This window comes from Pristis pectinata, chromosome 38 (genome assembly GCF_009764475.1).
Source record: "Pristis pectinata isolate sPriPec2 chromosome 38, sPriPec2.1.pri, whole genome shotgun sequence".
In the NCBI taxonomy this organism is placed as follows: Eukaryota; Metazoa; Chordata; class Chondrichthyes; order Rhinopristiformes; family Pristidae; genus Pristis; species Pristis pectinata.
In genome coordinates, this window is record NC_067441.1 from 6537163 (window position 1) to 6556561 (window position 19399).

The following is a 19399-nucleotide window of genomic DNA, read 5'->3' on the forward strand; positions in this document are numbered from 1 at the left end:
TGATAGCACCATCGATTATCCTTTCCATCACCGCTGATGATTGAAATTAGACTAATGGGGTGGTAAATGGCTGAGTTGGATTCATCCTACTTCTTGTGGACAAGACATACCTGGGCAATTGGGTAGATGCCAGTGTTGTAGCTTGGCCAAAAGCACTGCAAGTGCTGGAGCACAGGCATTCAGTACTGTTGCCGGAATGTTGGCAGGGCCCATACCCATTGTTATATTTAGGTATCTTTATTAGTCACATGTACATCAAAACACACAGTGAAATGCATCTTTTGCATAGAGTGCTCTGGGGGCAGCCCGCAAGTGTCGCCATGCTTCCGGCGCCAACATAGCATGCCCACAACTTCCTAACCTGTACATCTTTTTTTTTGGAATGTGGGAGGAAACCGGAGCACGCAGAGGAAACCCATGCAGACACTGGGAGAACGTACAAATTCCTTACAGAGAGTGGCTGGATTTGAACCTGGGTCACTGGCGCTGTAATAGTGTATCCAATGCTTTCAGCTGTTTCTTGATATCATATGGAGAGAATTGAATTGGCATTCATCACACTGGGAACCACTGGAGGAAGCCAAGATGGATCATCCACTCAGCGCTTCCAGCTGAGGATTCTTGCAAGTGCTTCAGCTTTCTCTTTTGCAAATGATGTGCTGGTCTCCCTCATTGTTGGGAATGGCAATATTTGTGGAGCCTGCTCCTCCAGTGAGTTGCTTAATTATCCACCACCATTCATGACTGGATGTGGCAGGACTGCAGGGCTTAGATGTCGTGGGATTGCTTAGCTCTGTCTGTTGCATGCTGTTTATGTTGTTTGGCATGCAAGTAGTCCTGATTTGTAGCTTCACCAGGTTGATTCCTCATTCTGAGATAGGCCTGTGCTGCTCCTGGCATACACTCCTGCATTCTTCATTGTACCAGGGTTGATCTCCTGGTTTGATGGCAATGGTGGAGAGGGGGGTACAACAGGCTTTGAAGTTGCAGATTGTGGTTGTGTACAACTCTGCTGCTGCTGATGGCCCTCAGTGCCTCGTAGCTGCCCAGTCCTGAGTTGCAAGATCTGTTTGCGTTCTGCCCTGTTTAGCATGATGGTAGTGCCACAGAACAGGATTCTGAAACTATGCTACTGAGTTCTAGGAAAAAAAATGCACAACACCTACTCTGCCAAACCTCCTCAGAACCTTATGCTTCAATGAGATCACTGCTCGTTCTTCTACGCTTCAGGGAGTATGGAGCAACACACAAAACAAAAAGCTGGAGGAACTCAGCGAGTCAGGTAGCGTCTGTGGAGGGAAATGGACAGTCGACGGTTCGGGTTGTGACCCTTCATCTGGAAGGGAGATAGCCAGTATAAAAAGGTGGAGGGAAGGGGTGGAGCAAGAGCTAGCAGGTGGATCCAGGTGAGGAGGGGTGATGGGCAGATGGAGGAGGGGAGAATGGGAATGGCGCCAGAGGCTGGGAAGTGATAGATGGAAGTGTCAAAGGGCTGAAGATGATGGATTCTGATAGGAGTGGAAGGTGGAGCATGGGATCAAGGGATGGAAGTGGGGAGGGCAGATGGGAACAATGGGGGAGGGGAATCAGTGGGAGGAGGGGAAAGAGGCAGGATGATGGGGGCTGGGTAGATCTCAAGAGGAGAGTTTTTTTCCATAGATGCTGCCTGACCTGCTGAGTTCCTCCAGCTTTTTGTTTTAGGTGTTGCTCCAGATTCCAGCTTCTGCAGTCTCTTGTGTCTCCAGACAGTATGAGTCCATTCTGCTCAATTGTTCCTCAAAGGACAACTCCTTATCCCAGGAATCATGGTGGTGAGCAGCAATCAACAGACCAAGTACAAAGTTATAGAGCCAAAGCAAGTCAGAGAATGTCATGTTAAAATTCCCTCTGGTCAGATCACATCTCAAGTCCTGTGATCAACTCTGGCTACCAAGTCACAAGGAATAACTTGAAGATATAAGAAGCTAGGTGAGAATAAAAAATTAATGACCAAAACTGAGAGAAACATGAAAGGTGGTAGCTGAGAGCTGGCAGTGTGGAGGTAGCATTGCTTTGGGACAGGAACATACAAAAATATTCCATACCAAAACTGGGGAAAAGAGGAATTTAGTACATAATAGCAAGTTTTTTCTCATCAGAGTCACCAATACATAGAAGATATATACATTTCAAATACTTTGTTCTCAATATTGGCTGAGCCCTTCAACATCTAATCCTTTAGCTCTACATAAGTTTCAGAAGGCGACTCTAGACCACAGTTTCCTCACCTTTCCTCCAATCCATGGGCACTCAGGCTCAACAAGCACTCAACTCTAAACCATTTCACTAGGCAGTGCATTTAACCTCTGGGTTGCCAGATCTTACTTTGCCTAATGGACACCAATGTGTACCTCCATTTTATTTCATGATTTTCATGACTTCGAGATGTCCCAAAGCACTTTACCGCCAATCAACTACCTTTGAAGTGTAGTCATTGTTGCATTGTAAGAAACCCAGCAACTAATTTGCAAAGAGAATGCTCCCCACCCCCCCCCATGATAATTTCACAAAGACCAGATGATCTGTTATAACAATGCTGATTAATGAATAAATCTTGGCCACAGGGCAGGGGACAGACTCCACCTGTTCTGAAAGAAAGCAGAACCCTGGGATCTTATATGTCTACCTAGGAGGACAGATTGGGGCTTGATTTAACAAATCATCCAAAATAATTGCACCTCAGACAGAGCAGTACTCCTTAGTAGTGAATGTTGTACTCCAGCTGAGGCTTGATTCCTAAACCTTCTGGCTCAGAGAGAAATAATCCTGATTTTATCAGGAAATGACCGTATATTTAGTCACCAACTCATGTTTGCTGTAGTTTGTGGTGATTCTAATAGAATCTGTTTACTTTAAGTGCTGTTTATGTTCAGCTTCATAGCCGTCTCACTGGCAGACATAGTGACATCAACATTCACTCCCAATGCAATGCAGAACTCCTCTCGTTTGTTCCAACCAGCTGGGTGCAGAATATTAAGGCCCCTTAAATAATCCACTTTCCTTTATCCCTACCACACCTTACCTGAGCAGAATACATAAAGTAGAATCCTACAGGGCTATTGCAAGTGGTTTCACTTCAGAAAGGACCACCGCTGCACACAAAACGTTGGTTCTAATTAGTGTGGATCCTCCACTGAGAAAAGAATTAATTCTGTCATATTGGCAATACAGCACAGAAAGTGTGTTGCTCCCCTCCCTTCTGTTTCACGCAAAGGGAATTACTTATAAGCAAGCTAATTAATTATTTGCACATTTAAGCATACGTCATTCAATACAATTGTTCCAATAAAAAAATTATTTCATCCTCACTGAGTCAGTGTAATTTTGGTAGTTCTGTGTAAGCTTTACACTGACTCCCTCCCTTATACACAATATAACCTGGGGGGGCTCTGCTGTCTACTACAATCTCCATTTTCTTTGGCGTGAAGTTTGACTGTGATCCAAAGGCATTTGACTATAATAGGGTTGGAAGAAAGGACAAGATTTAAGTTTAGACAGAGATGTTAAAACTCCCATTATTTTTTTCAGTCAAATTTGAAATCAGTCACTGAATTACTGACTAAATATTAATGTGAAAAAAAAGCTGGTTGGAAAATTAACCCTCACAAATGGTTGAAACACAAAGCAGCTTCCACTCTGGGAGGGTTAATGGTACAGATTTAAAATGATTGACAAAAGGACCTATATATGAGATTTCCTTTGTAAAACACCGAGCTATTGTAATCTTAAGGTCCACGTAATTGGATTCAATAGTAAGATTCAAAAGGTTATAGATCTGAAATATTAGGAACTGTATGAATATAGAGAAAGGAGTGGAAGAAGTGGGACAAATTGCTCTTTCAAAGAGCTGGCACAGGCTCAATGGGATGAATGGCCTTCCCCATTCTATGAGTACAGGTCAGTCAATATCCGAGGAGAAAAAGGAACAACATTTAGAGCTAAGTTCCTCCTTAGACAAGTCTGAACAAAGGCTCTACCCTAAACAAATCTGATATATCTGATGCTAACTAGCCTGGAGTGCTTCTCCAGCACTTTTCCTTGTTTTTACCCAAATTATGCTGCACAAATAATAGGCCATTTGGCCCAAAAAGATGATGTTGGTGATCACGGTCCTAACAACCTCCTTCCATCTCTCACCACATCAACACATCTATATCTTTTCTCCCTCATATGTTTTTTTTCTGGTTTCCCCTCAATGCTCCTCTGACTCTGCTATATTCACTTCCACTACTCCCTGTGGGAAAACGTTCCACATTCTTTCACTATCTAGAGAGTGAAGTTTTGCCTGATTTCCGAATTGGATTTGTTACTGATCGTGTTATGTCGCTGGACTCTCATTCTGGTCCCTCCACAAGTGGAAACACCATCTCAATATCACACCTAAAAAAATCTTAGGTACCCTCTGCCTTTCCTTTCCTGGAGGTAACAAACCCAAACTTTTCAGTTTTTCCTGACTGGTAATAACCTCCTAGTTTTGGTTACATGTATGCCTTGTTTTTGGATTTTCCCTAGTGTACTGGAGAAATAAGAACTATGTAGAGTACTACTAGTGTGGTCTAGCCAAGAATCTATAAGTTTAACACAACTTCTCTGCTTTTGAATCTGTTCCTCTAGAATGAAAAAAAAAGTTGCTGTTTTAAAATATGGCCTTAACAAGGCAGATTTGTACATCTGCATTTCTGGGTCCCTCTGTTCCATGACCTCTCCACTCCACCCCAGCCCCCACTTCAGACTCTTATTTTCTGTGACTTCCTTATTCCTCCTATCAACATGCATCATTTCACACTTATTGTAGGTACAGACTGGGCATAATTTATTCAATGCTCTTTTGCAGTCCGCACATGGAATGCAGGATAATCAGCAGTGAAATACATCCTAATATGTAAACCTTGAAAAGGTCAACCATTTGATACTGCCATCCAAAGCACATGTTAGTGCCTTGCATTTGTTTATGTAAAAGCATATTGGAGCTGTCTTTACGATCCCAGTGGCACTTACAGGGACCGGATATGGAGAGGCTCATACTTCATGGTGATTCCTCTGTGCACTTAGGGAGTATGTTTATTATTGCATTACGTCTTTGCAGTCCTGTAGCATCCCCAAGGAGACAAGTTGGGGGTCACTTTCCAGGCCACTTGGAGTCAACTTCGATCATCATTCGCTGAGAGATATGCAGTGACGCCCTGGGTTAAATCCTTGCTCTCTCCCCTAGGAAATGCTTGACGCTTGTCTACTCACGTGACACCATGTATAGCGCCTCTGTTTACGTACTTATGTAGCTGAACGCGATGCGTTCCCGAAAGGAAAACTCGGAGATGTTGTGGCTGAATCAGAGCACACTTTACTGTGTGAAGCAAAACGCGCACGCGCACAAAGATACCCGAGAGCCTCTCTGGCGGACGTGACGTCAGGATCCTGCGGGAAGGCCCGCCCCGCGGTTCACTCGCAACGCGCTACTGCACGTCTGCCCATGACCGTCGATGGTGGTTCGAGTCTCATAAGTACAGGCCACTACACCACGCCCTCGACGAGCTGCTCCAGGACTCCGCCGACCGCCGTGACGGAAGCGTCGACTGTGAGTGCCGTGGGGACATCGATTCTCGGGTGTACCAGGAGGGTCGCTTTCGCCAACGCTTCTTTGGTCTGCTCGAAAGCCTCCGTGGACTCTGCGTCCCATGCCACCTCTCTGGCTTTGCTGGCCGTCAGACCGAACAAGGGCCTCACAATGCGCGCCGCTGCCGGCACGAACCAATGATAGAAATTTACAATCCCCACAAATTCTTGCAGGCCCTTGACCGTGTTGGGTCTGGGGAACTGGTGGATGGCCTGGACTTTGTTCGGTAGTGGGGCGGCACCATGCTGGCTGACCCTGTGGCCCAAGAAGTCGATTTCCATCAGCCCGAATTGGCACTTCGCCGGGTTGATTGCCAGTCTGTGGTCACTCAGGTGCTGGCAGAGTTGGCGCAAATGTGCCACGTGCTCTTGGCGTGACTTGCCGGTCACCAGGATATCATCTAGGTAGATGAAGGCGAAATCCAGGCCTCGCCCTACCGAGTCCATAAGCCTCTGGAAAGTCTGGGCGGCGTTCTTGAGGCCAAAAGGCATCCTTAGGAATTCGAACAACCCAAAGGGGGTGATGAGGGCTGTCTTGGGCACACCGTCAGGGTGTACAGGGATCTGATGGTACCCCCGGACCAGGTCGATTTTTGAAAAGATGGCCGCCCCATGCAGGTTTGCCGTGAAATCTTGGATGTGAGGCACCAGGTATCAGTCGGCGGTTGCGGCGTCATTGAGTCTCCCGTAGTCCCCGCAGGGTCTCCACCCTCCTGAGGACTTGGGTACCATGTACAGCGGAGATGCCCACGGGCAGTCCAAGCGACGGATGATCCCCATCTCCTCCATCTTCTGAAACTCCTCCTTGGCGAGGTGGAGCTTGTTGGGTGGGAGCCTACGGGCTCGGGCGTGCAGCGGTGGTCCCTGTGTGGGAATGTGGTGTTGCACGCTGTGTTTGGGACCAGTAGTGGAGAACTGCGGGGTGATGATGGAGGGGAAATCCGCCAGCACCCTGGCGAACTCATCACCCGAAAGTGTGACTGAGTCCAAGTGGAGGGCCGGGAAGTGGGTTTCTACGAGCTGGAAGGTCTGGGCATGGACCAAACGCCAGCCCTTCAGGTCGACCAGGAGGCGGTTGGCCCGTAGGAAATCCACCCCTAGTAACGGCTGCGATACCGCTGCTACCGTGAAGGTCCAGGTGAAGGAGCTGGGTCCGAAACGCAGCGGGATGGTGTCGTTTGCAGCGGTGAGGTCAGGGCCTGGGGCCGCGTTACAGGTGTCCATGTTGGAGAGGGGAAGAACGCTGATTTTGGCCCCGGTGTCCACCAGGAAATGTCGCCTGGAATGCCGGTCACAGAGGAATAGGAGGCTGTCTCGATGGCCAGCCGTCGAAGCCACTAGCAATGGCCGGCTCTGGCGTTTCCCGGGAAGGCACATGGTGGGCGGCAGCAGTGCGTGTTTGACCCCCATCTCTGATGGTAAAAGCACCACCGGTCCGAACATTCATCCTTGTCCCTTGCGGGTCTCGGTGGCTTCGGTTGTGGGGTTTTGGCCTTGGGCTGCGTGGTCGTGGTTAGGTAGATGGAAGCCGCTCCCCGCTGCTTATTCTGCCACAGAATATCCGCCCTGGCCACAAGGCTGCACGGGTCGCTGAAATCCTCAACCGCAAGGAGGAGGCGAATGTCCTCCGGCAGTTGCTCAAGGAACAACTGCTCCAATAAAAGGCACGGCTTATGGCCATCCATGAGCACCAGCATGTCGTTCATCAGCTCAGATGGCTTGTGGTCGCCCAGGCCGTCCATGTGCAGAAGCAGCACGGCTCGTTCGCGGCTGGAGAGTCCGAAAGTACGGATTAGGAGTGCCTTGATGCTAGCGTACCTGTCCTCCATTGGTGGTTGGTGCAGGAAGTCGATGATCCGGCCTGCCGTGTCTTGGTTGAGCACACTGACCACGTAGTGATAACGCGTGGCATCGGCTGTAATGCCTCTGATGCTGAACTGGGCCTCAGCCTGCTCAAACTAGACGTGGAGCTGAGCGGCCCAGAAAGTCGGAGGCTTGAGCGAGACTGCGTTGTGCCAGTCGTTGGAATTCATGTCGCGGGTTCCAGGTGCCATCTGGAAGCGTCAGGGTCACCAAATGTAGCCGAACGTGACGCGTTCCCAAAAGGAAAACTCAGAGACGTTGTGGCTGAATCGGAGCACACTTTACTGTGTGAAGCAAAACGCGCGCGCGCACAAAGATACCCGAGAGTCTCTCCAGCGGACGTGATGTCAGGATCCCGCGCGGAAGGCCCACCCCGAGGTTCGCTCGTGACGCGCGGCCGCTGATGGCGGTTCGAGTCTCGTAAGTACGGGCCGCTACACTTATCTGTTTTATATAGAATCAAACAGCACAGGAATGGGCTGTTCAGCCGCTCTATCCATGTTGCCTCTTTGTTAGAGAGATCCAGTTAGCTCCTCTCCCCTGCTCTTTCCCCATTGCTATATATATTTGACTTGTTTGAGCATTTCTACAATTTTCTCCTGTAAATTACTATTGAATCTGCTTCTGCCACATTTTCACAGTGCTTTCTGGATCACAACTAATTAAGTTAAAGCCTCTTCATTTCTTCATTGACTTTTTTTTACCAACCGCCTTCTATCTATAGTCATTGCCCATGTGCTAGTGTATCTATGTATGATTCTCCCTATCCGTTCTATCAAAACCCTCAATTTTGATCCCTATGATTTGTAGCTCCTCAAATTAGAGCAATCGGAGCCTTTTCTCATAACTCAACTCGCTTCTCCTTTGTGTCATTCCAGCAAATCTCTTATGAGCTCTTTCCAAGGGAGTGATAGCATGAGAACAGATAACCTGCACCACATCTTCGCTGATGTCATTATATAACAGTCATCAATGGATTAAGAGACGTACCATGAATTGTCCCCTCCTCAGGATAAACAACTTACTGATTTGCAACTCCTGTACCCCAGCAACGATCACTGTATTATCAGAGCAGAACCCATGAACTTACACCTTGCAATCCACTGTATGCCAAAGTTTCTACTTGTTACACCTGCAACTCCTGTACCCCAGCCACGATCACTATATTAGCAGAGCAGAACCCATGAACTTACACCTTGCAATCCACTGTATGCCAAAGTTTCTACTTGTCACACCTGCAGGCTGATCTTGATTTCAATACCTACATTATATAGTGCCTTTAATGTGGTTAAATATTCTAACTAGCAGCATTATCAGACAACATACAACAGCAAGCTATAAATGGAGAAATCAGGGGAGGCAACTAAAAGCTTAGCTAAGAGGTAGATTTGAAAGGATCATCTTAGAGAGAGGCTGAGAGGTTTTAGGAGGGAACTCCAAAGCTTAAGGTCCAGGCAGCTGGTGTCAATTAAATCAATTAATTTGGCATAGGAGAGAAAATACCCTCACACAACTTGGGAGAATAGTTCATTTCTTTAGAAGAAACAAATCTAAGAAGTATCATGTGACATCAGGACATGCACTCAGGTAACTATGGAGCAAGGTAAGTGAATGGAGAAAAACAGATGATCAAGGAATACAGTAGAGAGCCAGCCTGCCAGTGAAGGAAATGGATCCAAGGCCCAAGTATGTGGAGAGCTTGTTACCTTACGCAGTACAGTACAGCAAAATCCTGTTCATTCAGTTGACATTTGTTCTGATTCCTAACCTAAGATCGTCATTGAAGCAGTCTAGAGCTGGAGATGCCAAGAGTGGTTGAGTTGTTACTGTATGATACTTCCACATAATTATTAACCTTCCCTCAGCCCACAACAATAAAGTATTATTGAGAACCCTACAACACAGCAGAACATCTCAAGATGCTACAAAGCAGAGATTATCATGAAATAGCGATGCCAAGCCACACGTAGAGATATTAGGAAAGGTGGTCAGACTGTGATCATATTAAGAGTCAGCAAATTGTTTTTGCTTTGTTATATGTTAATAACTTATCTTGCACCATTAATTGTGACACCACGGTCTGTAAGGAACATGCAGTGCACACAAGACAAGATGCAAGTTTTCCCTACCTTCTTTGACTGTTCAAGGAAAGCTTTCTTGATCTCTTCAAGTGTTGCATCTGGTTTGATCCCAAGAATAGTGTAGTATGTAGTACTGCTGAATCTGGCCAAAACAGAAGACAAGTTACTACGGGCTGTTACCGGTTAATTCTAAATGCTACAACTTGGGTACAAGCAAAATGTTGGGCTATTCAAGAAAGTGTACACTGAGGGTGCAGTCCTCAATCCAATCCTACCTGACTTATCCTTGTGTCATATTAGCATGGCAAAGGGACCAAATACTTTCTTTTGGACATGAAATTAAGAACATCAGGGACCATTAATGTTGGCTCCTCTTGAGCATTTCTTACTGGTTTCACAGCAGTTTGTCTAAGATCTGGGAGTTGGTGGCTTGTTTGCCCTGTAACAGAGCACAGTGCCAAGAGATCATGTTTACTGGAATTTTGTTTTACCGAACTTGGTAAAGAGACTCTAGGTAGAAATGATGAACTTCATTGTTCCATAACAATTTAACTACAAAACTATCAAGCCTTCTCACAATGGTAAACATATTATTCCAGTTGCTGTAGAAACAGTGGAATATAGATACACAGTCTGCAGATTCGAGGCTCCCAGCTCTGATTCCTGGTCAACGTTAAGTTGGCTTGTCTCAATCAGGCCAGCTGCTGGGAATGTCACCATGGCTCAGCCTGGGCTTGGTGACAGAGATTAGGTTAATTGTTCTTATTCGTTGCCCAATGATCATTCCAGAGAGATTAAACATTAAGGAGAACAGGGCCAGATATAGTTATGACTGCCCGTTTCCCTATAACCTCAAATGAAAATGGATACTAAAGAGAGTGGCTGCTATCTTGTTTCTCCGTTTTGCTGCTATCTATGGAGTGTTAACCAATACAGTTTCATCAGAATGTCAACGATGCTAGAAGAGTTAAATTCTGCAGCACAAATATATAAACTTTAATTATATTTCCTGGAATGTAGGAAGTTCAAGGCTGAGTTGACTGAGTTTTTTGGATTCTGAAAGGAAAGGATAGAGAGAAGAAGTATTTTTGCTGTTGGGAGGAGTCCAGGACAAGGGGACATAACCTTATAATCAAGGCCAGGGCAGTTAGAAGTGGTTAGGAAACACTTCATCACACAAAGGGTGGCAAATGTTTGGAACTATCTCCCACAAAAGGATACATTTAAATCTAACATGGAGAGATTTTTTTTTCTACCCAAGGGACTTGGAGCCGAAGTATGTGGATGGAGTCACAATGCAGTTACACCATGAAGATAGTGAATGATAGTATGGACTTGAGGGTCTGCTGCCTACTCATTTTTCAATAAAATGGGAGAATATTGGCAGAATACAGTAATGGTACTCTTCTGGTGTGCAGGGAAAGTTTAACAGATTTTGAGAATTGGAACTTGCTTCTCCTACTCCATTGTTTCTGCTCCCCAGCATTAAAACTCTGGTATTTGACATCAATGGCCACAAAGCTTGTTGCCACCACACATGCCAATTATCAATAGGATGTACAGTAGGTATTGCCTGACACTACTCTGTTAGTAGCTGCTAGGGCAATTGAGAAAGATCAACTGGCCTCAGTCAACCTACTACTGAAAGTGTATGGTCAGAGGTAAGATAGGAGATATTCAAATAACCAATCACCATTCTAATGCATCACTATTAGTGTAAGATTTTCTGTTGTTGCAGCGCCAGGTGGAAACTTGAATCCTTTTCACCATTCAGTTAGATCATGGTGTAGCATAACTCCACCTGCCCGCCTCAGTTCCATAACCCTCAAAATCTGTGCCAAGCAAAAACCCATCAATCTGAATGCGGAAGTCGCCAGATGAATTCAGGTGAAAAGCTGAGTGGGAACTGTGAAAGCTCATTCCCTGTTCAAAGCTACTGTATTATTTCTTGTGCTCTTGGGTCTAATCAAAAGGCTGCTGATGTCATCCCATGACACACAGCCAGCAACTGATGCTTTGTTTTCTTTCAACATGATATTTATCCTAAGCATATAGCTACAGAAAAAGTGTAATGCTTGTTCTGCCAATAATCCTTAGTTTATTGGTTTAAGTATGTTTCTTGACTGCTTTAGAGAGTATGAATACATATTTTAGCTTCAGGAGGTTTCATTTGATGACTAATCCCTATGGACCAATGAAAAGTGAAATGAATGTTTCAGTCTGTGAAACAACACATTAAGTTCTCATAGAAAAAGAATGAGCCTCATTTAACATTTTCTTAAAATTCTCAATAAAGTAGCAGGGGGTGAATTTCCATCCCATTACCTCCACACCCTGTTACTGATCTCAGACATCTGGTCACCACAAGCATTGCTATCACAGAGTATATGGGGATCAGCAAGGAAGAAAAATACTCTGAAACCCATACATCTTCAAGTTGCACTGTTCATGCACAACCCTGTTCGTGTGATGAAGCCTACTGACTGTTACACACCTGTGCAATGCTGTGGAGAACCTCCTGGAGGATAATCTGCACCTTTGGCAACACTTGCAGGCTAATGTCTGGGCACTCAGCAGCATCTCACACCGTTGCCCCAAGAGATTTTCTCTCAACCTGGTAAACAAAGGTAACGACAGTAATATTTAATAATTAGAACATGGAACTCACTAGTGGTGTAGCCCTCCCTCAGTACTCCAGCCCAGATTTTTTTGAATCCACAACTTGCTGACTCAGAAGTTCACAGTCCAATCCACTGTTAAAAGTCATCCAATATAGTGATCTATTGCAATAACAGTATTAATCCCATTTTAAAGAGGTCAACAGCGATTAATAGACATGCAACAATAATAATAAAAGTATAAGTTGCCTATGAACACATTATGGGACACCGTAAATCAAAGGAGCAGTCAAATTAAACATAAATTAACGACAAATTCTGAATAGATTGTACACCTCAGTCAGGAAATGTTCTACTCAGTGTGGACATGAGCTACACACACTACTAGTCCCTGCTTTCCATTGTGACCAAAGCAAATTTGTCATCATTGGTACATTTCCGTTTAGTTGAACTATGAAATACATGACTTTAGGAGTGATATCCCTTAGAGGGCTAACATTAGTAAGCTGAAAGCTGCATCGTCTTACTAAAACTACAAAATGGAACCTGAAACCTCAGATACGAATAGTTCAATATTCCCCAACGCACATGACCTCAGTTATGTATGACAAATGGCTCCTGAAGAGGCAAGCAATTAAATGTACCTACGTAAATAAGGATAAAATAGAAAATAATTCACATATATGATAAAGATTGACCTAGATTTTCCTAAGAAGTGTCAAATCCTCCTGTAGGTGTCCAAAAGCTTGGAAATCCTGCACAATTGCATACAAGGTTGCAGAAGCTCTGAAGTTACTGCTGGTGCTTGCAGTGTCTTGTTGATAGCCCCCTGACATTTTACCCCTCATGGAGGCCAAGGAGGGACAGCTACTTAATTGCAACTCCCCAAGAGTTAGACTGGAAATCCACTCAGTAAACCTGCACCAGGTGAGACCCGTGCGAATTCAGTGATTCAGTTCTTTTCAATGGTGAGTAACAGTTGAACGTGAAAGGCAGGTTTTAGACTATGAAGGTTTTTTGAACTGAGTTTACTTAAAGTTTTTCATTAGGATGTTCTTAAAAGCAAAAATTATTAATGAAAGTATTTAAAGAATGAAGTGTTTTAGTATTAGTTTTGGATGTTTCTGAATGGGAGTGACATTCAGAAGCATTCAGAGTCTTTAATAGCTTTGACAGCTGGCTAAGCTGGGGAAATGGATTATCTACCCATCGGAGTTTTTCTAGCGTTCATATGGACAGGGTTATTCAGCCCCCACTACTGTCAGGAAATCATTATACCTACCAGAAGAAAAACTACTGTACTATAAAACAGTTTTCTAAGGATTGCAGTAATGCCTCTCTAGGCCTTGGATAAGAAAGATAATTGCCCAGGAGAGAATGATCGATAGTAAACACTCCACTTCTGACAGACTGAATGAGAGAAAGAGAAAGAAATTTTAACTTCAGCCAAGATAGTTTGAGCTGAACCATAGGTTTATCCCTGGCTGCAACATTGGGCTGTGCATCAAGTCATGAGTGCCCTTGGGTAAAGCACAGTTAATTTCTTTTAGTGAAGCTATACTGAATCTCTAAAGTATTATTACAGCTGAACTTCAGTTTGCAAAGGATTAATATTTAAAAATGTTGTACTGATGCTCTACAAGGATAAGAGGTAATAAGACCAGCAATGCACGACATCGTTGGCACTGTAAGCTCCATTCACAGCACCAGTTCCACGGCCAAGGTTGCCATGGGAGCTTGCAATAAAATGTGTGTGCCTCATGTAAGTAGAACAGCACAGTCGTGCAGAAGTTAGTGCTGCTGCCTCACAGTTTCAGGGATGTGGGTTCGATCGTGACCTCGGGCATTGTCTGAGAAGAGCTTGCAAGTTCCCTCCATGGCCACGTAGATCTCCTCCAGGTTTCCTCCCGCATCCCAAGGAAGTGCTAATAGGTTAATTAGCTCCAGTAAATTACGCCTTAGTGCAGGCTAATGGCAAAAATAATCACAGAGGAGTTGATGGGTACGTATGAAAGAATAAGTTGCAGGGGTACAGGGGAAATAAGGAGAGAGAGAATGGGGCTGCTCCACTGGGAACAAGCATGGACTCAATGAACCAAACGGCCTCCACTGTGCCATTGTAAAGGTAAGACAAGATGTAGCAAATGTTTCATAAATGGAAGAAATAAATGTAATTATGGGCCAGTTTTACAAGCTGTAGCATTCCATCCAGTGACCACACAATTGGTCAAGCAACACACATTAAAGTTTAACTGAGAAGGCTGATAGGGAACTCAGTGCATTAAAATTCTGAACTGATTGAACACAGCCAGGATGATTCTATATGTAGGATAGATCAAAGTAGGGGTCATGTAAGTATAATGTCCAGTAAGGAATTTGTGAGAATATGGAAAGCTCTCCTATAGGAAGCAGTTGAGACAAATAGCATTTCAAAGGAGCTGGATAAACACATAACGGAAAAAGGAAAAGAAGAACAGGGAGACAGAAAGAAAGGTGGGAGTACATTCATTTCAAGTATAAGCACCAGCACAGATTAGAGGGGCCAAATGACATGTTTCTGCACTATACATTGAACAAAATTGTATTATACTGTATATGATGGAGTAACAGGAAGTGCATGGATAATGACCAAAAGTACAGAAAGAAACTGGCACTAATTATTAGTTATAATTGATGACATTTCCTTTTTTTTAAAACTCTATTAAAATGTAACCTAGAATAACACGTGATTAATTCATAAATTTAGATGTAAAATATTTCTCAGCTTTGTAAACATGATAATCAAGTTCCTTATCAGAAAAAAAACTGCAAGTATTACACCTGGCATGGCAAGCAGCCAGCAGCTCACCACCAAAGCAAGCAGTTCAGAGTGCTTGAGGGAATATCACCTGTCACAGAGGAACAGTACGTGACACAAGTCAACCCTTGCAAAACGGAAGGCGTAGGAACCTTACTGTAGCCAAAGTTAATGTGCAAGGTCAGCACGCTACAAATCCTTGCCGAACAAAGAGCTTCACAGATTGTGCCATCATTGCTATTTAAGTTCTGTGGTTCAAAAGACAAAATATGATCCCACATAACCATTGAAAAAAATCAGAAAGTGCATTACCAACCCCAAAGACTTTCTAATCAATGCACGCTAACAGAGCATGCTTGCACAGCCACTTCTGCAGAACTCTCTGGATTGATAAAAATGGCAACTGTAATTGCCATTCACTGTAATTCAACTGCTAGTCAAACATCACATTACATACATTATTATCACAAATCTAGGTCAAAACAGATACACTTAGGTTCGTTAACCTTCTGTTAATCACACCTGAAGACTCTCCATACCTGAATGGAACTGGGTGACCTTTCAGTTCTGAATAGAGGTCACCAACCTGAAACATTAACTCTGTTCCTCCCTCCACATATGCTGACTGACCCGCTGAGTGTTTGTAGCATTTTGCTTTTTAGCTTGCGCAAGCGCCTGTAATTGATTTTACACACATAATTTGCATCAGGTAACCATCCCTCACTGCATTTCGTGTCTTTATTGAAAGAGATTGCTGTAACAATATCTACTTCCATTTTATATAATAAATTTAACAAAGTAAAATGTCCCAAGGTACTTCCCAGAGGTATTTTCAATCAAAAACAGACACAAAGGAGAAATTGGTGATTAAACACTCAGTCAAAGGCAGAGTTAAGGAGTAACTTGAAGAGAAATAGAGGTAGAAATTCCTGAGCTTGGGGCACAGGCAGCAGAAGGCATGGCTAGCAATGGTGCAGGGATTACATCTGAAGATGATCAAGAGGCATGAATTAGAGAGGTGCAGAGTTCTTGGAGGACTGTCAGGTTGAAGAGGGTTTCAGAGAAGGGGAGGGGTGAGAATTTTAAAACTGAAGTTTACTTAACAGAGAGCCAATGCAGGTCAGTCCAAAAAGGAGATTAGGAATGAATGGGACTTGGTGGGAATTAGAACACAGTCTTCAGTTTTGGATGATCTCAAGTCTACAGAGAGTAGGAGGAGGACAGCTGGCCAAGAGGGTGTTGGAATAGGCAAATCTGGAGAAAATAAAAACAAGGTGAAGTCATACCATGTTGCTGATATGGAAATAGGCACTCACTCATGACTTGGATGATGGGGTGAAGCTCTCCCTGGAATCAAGTATGACACAGGGGTTGACAACAATCTGATTAATTTCCAGATTGTAGCTGGGCAAAGGAATTAATGCCAGTGAATAGGTATTGTGACAGGAACAAAAGAGAATGACTTGGGCCTTTGCAATATTTAACAGGAATAAATTTCTGCTGATTCTGGATTGGATGCTTGACAATTTAGAAACAGTGGTGGGGTTAAGAGATGTCAGTGGTGGTAAGGAAGAGCTGAATGTAATCATCACGTATGTGGCAGTGATGCTGTGTTTTCAAGTAATATTTCTCAGAGGTAGTATGTAAATGAGAAGTGGGAAGGGGTGCACTGATAGTTCCTCAGGAGAATGAGAAATGAGAAACCATTGCTGGTAATTCTTTGGCAGTCCCATCCAACTGGAAAGAGGTATTGGAGGTGAACAGAGTGTTCAAAGGCGTCAAAGGCTGCAGAAAGGTTGAGAAGGACAAGGTCACCTCTGTCACAATCATATGGTGCTTCCTTAAGGGCAGAAGCCTGATTGGAGGGATTTAAACATAGAGTTCTGGTGGAGTTATGTTTTCTGTAGTTCCAAGAGATGGTCCTTAAATGGATTGTACTTGCTTTAAGCCCTGCTAGGAATTTCATTCCCCACCTCTCCTAATTTCAACTCATTGACTGACAGAGGCATCAAATTGGTATTGGTGTTTGCAGCATCAATCCTTAAACTGTATGTGTTGGACTGCTGTTGTTGTGGATAAGTAGAAGTCTAAGCAATAAAGTCTATCATTATTTTACTTCTTGACAGGGGTTTGTATGGGACGACCCACTGCCTGTGATCGCACCTTGAAATTAGCTGACCTGAATAATATTACAGGGTAGCACATAAATTCATGTTTACTTTTGTTTGGAAGGCCTTTCAAGTATCCTCAACTATAATGTTATGTATCCCAAATGAAAATCGATGCAACCTGGTCAGATGGAAGCTTGTTAAACCTTTCATCCCCTTCATTTCTTGGTCAAGATATTAAATATTTCCTCAGATCCAAGATTACTCTACTGCCACAGGTTTGAACTTTGATTTACAATGAGAAATTACATTTTGAGCTTTTAATTGCAAGGGTTATCAGGCTGGCGGTGTCAATTCTGTGATATTTAACTTTGTAGACTTTGTATTTTGATGAAATAGCCACTGCGAGTGATAAGTGACAATCTGAGTCATTGTTATGAGATTCAAGTCCCACAAGGAGGGAGAGTGTTTCAGATCAAAACAACTGAGGAAAAGAAATCTCATACCCCCTCCAGATATCTTGCTAATAATTTTAAACCTCTAGTCACTGACTCTTTTGCCAAGAGGAAGAATTTTTCTGTTTCCACCCTATCAAAACCTAGACATTTAACATTCAGTCTTCATCTTCTCTCTTCCAAGGAAACTCACCCTAACTTTTCCAACCACTCCCCTCAACTGTCAGATAAACCAGCCATGTATCAGACTGCTGCTTCTGCAAAATGTCTGCCTCAAACACCCAAGTAATGGTACACGTAGTCCAAAAGCAATTCCTTAGCTGACAAACTTCCATTTACATTAGCAGCAAACAGTCTGCTGGAGGAAGTCAGGAAGTCAACAGGTCGAGCAGCATTTGGGGGAGGGGGCGGTGGTGGAGAGAGGAACAGTCAACAACATTTTGGGTTGAAACCCTGAATCAGGACTGAGAGTGGAGAGGGGAAATAGCCAGTATAAAGAGGAGAGGAGTAGTAGTGACACAGAAGCACAAGGTGATTGGTGGACTGAGGAGTGGTGAAGGATGACAGGCAGGTTGAGCTGGGTAGGGGTGGAATTGGGAGACAGAGGCAGGTGGAAGGAAGCAGATGGGGGAAAAGGGGGTGTGCAATTTGGAGGCAGTTGCTGGAGGAAGACAAGGAGGAACACAAGGACTACCTGTACTGCAACCTAATAAATTAGGGAGGTGATAATGGAAACCATTACGGGAAAGGTGAATGGCAGATGGAACCAGAACCAGATGGGGGAGGGGGTGTGTTGCTATTTACATGCACTGTTCATACAAAGGATTTCATAGCCAATAAGGTGTTATAGCAGTTCTGACTGGAATAACATCAGAAGTAGACTATTAGTAGGGGAATGGGATTGTTCTGAGAGCTAGCAACGGGCCAACAAATATATGAAGCATGACTGCTCTAAGGTGTTATGTAAATGCAAGTCCACCATTCACTGGAGTGCCAGCCCTGATTTGGGCCTCAAGGTGCTGACAGGTAAACTCAAATCGAGATCGTCGGCCTGTGACTCTCTGTGTCACCTGTGTGAGAGACCCTCCGTCTCTGCACAACTACAGTCCCAACCACAGCCAGAGGTCGAGGATAAAAGTGTCGGCCAAGAGAATGGAAGGTGACACTCGCAAACGTCCCCTTTAAGGTGCGTCCGTCACAAGGTTAACGTTGGGAAAACGGTCGGTGCGATTCCAACGGCAACGCCTCCCACTCACGGTGCGCGGTGGATGAGGATCCAAACACGAGCCCACCTCCGGTCGGTGCCTTTTAAAACAGTCGTTATAAAACAACCGCCGGGATCCCTCACTTCCTTCACATCAACCGTCCGGCGCCGCCACCGCGCATGCGCGTCCCGCCTTCAGGTACGTCGGGGGTGGACGGCCGTTGAGCGCGGGCGGGAGCTTAGGTCCCGCCCCTCAACTGTGACGTCAGGCCGAGCGCGGGAGGAGGGGGGGGGCGGCCACGCGAGTCGAAGGAGCCGTCGATCAGCGGGAGCGGCGTCGACGGCGATGCCGATCACAGTCAAATATCCCAGTGATGAGCAGCCACACAGGAGAGTGCGCGTCCCTCCGGGTGGGGGGTGTCCGACTGCCAGTCCGCATTGGGTCAAGTGTAAACTTTAGCCGTGAGGCTGGTTTTGCATCGCCCCTCAGCCAGGAAAGGTAAGGAAGAGTTTGCGTTTATAACTGCTGGGAGGACACAGCGGGTCAAGCAGCATCTGTAGAAGCAGGAGGATGGTCGACGTTTCGGGGTGGAGATCCCGGGAATGTCGAGGGGGGAGATG

At 44.8% G+C, this 19399-nt stretch overlaps 1 protein-coding gene across 1 annotated transcript in view; it reads right to left on the reverse strand.

The window, feature by feature from the left end:
* Window positions 1-18956, reverse strand: part of dnajc4 (DnaJ (Hsp40) homolog, subfamily C, member 4) — a 117613-nt gene extending 98657 nt beyond the window's left edge. Inside the window, exons 1-3 of the mRNA XM_052045290.1 lie at window positions 18831-18956; window positions 12091-12210; window positions 9645-9738 (exon numbers count right to left, since the gene is read on the reverse strand). Of these exons, the coding sequence (XP_051901250.1) occupies window positions 9645-9738; window positions 12091-12176 (180 nt within the window). The 5' untranslated portion in view covers window positions 12177-12210; window positions 18831-18956. The remainder of the gene's footprint in view (window positions 1-9644; window positions 9739-12090; window positions 12211-18830) is intronic.
* Between the last annotated feature and the right edge of the window lie 443 nt (window positions 18957-19399).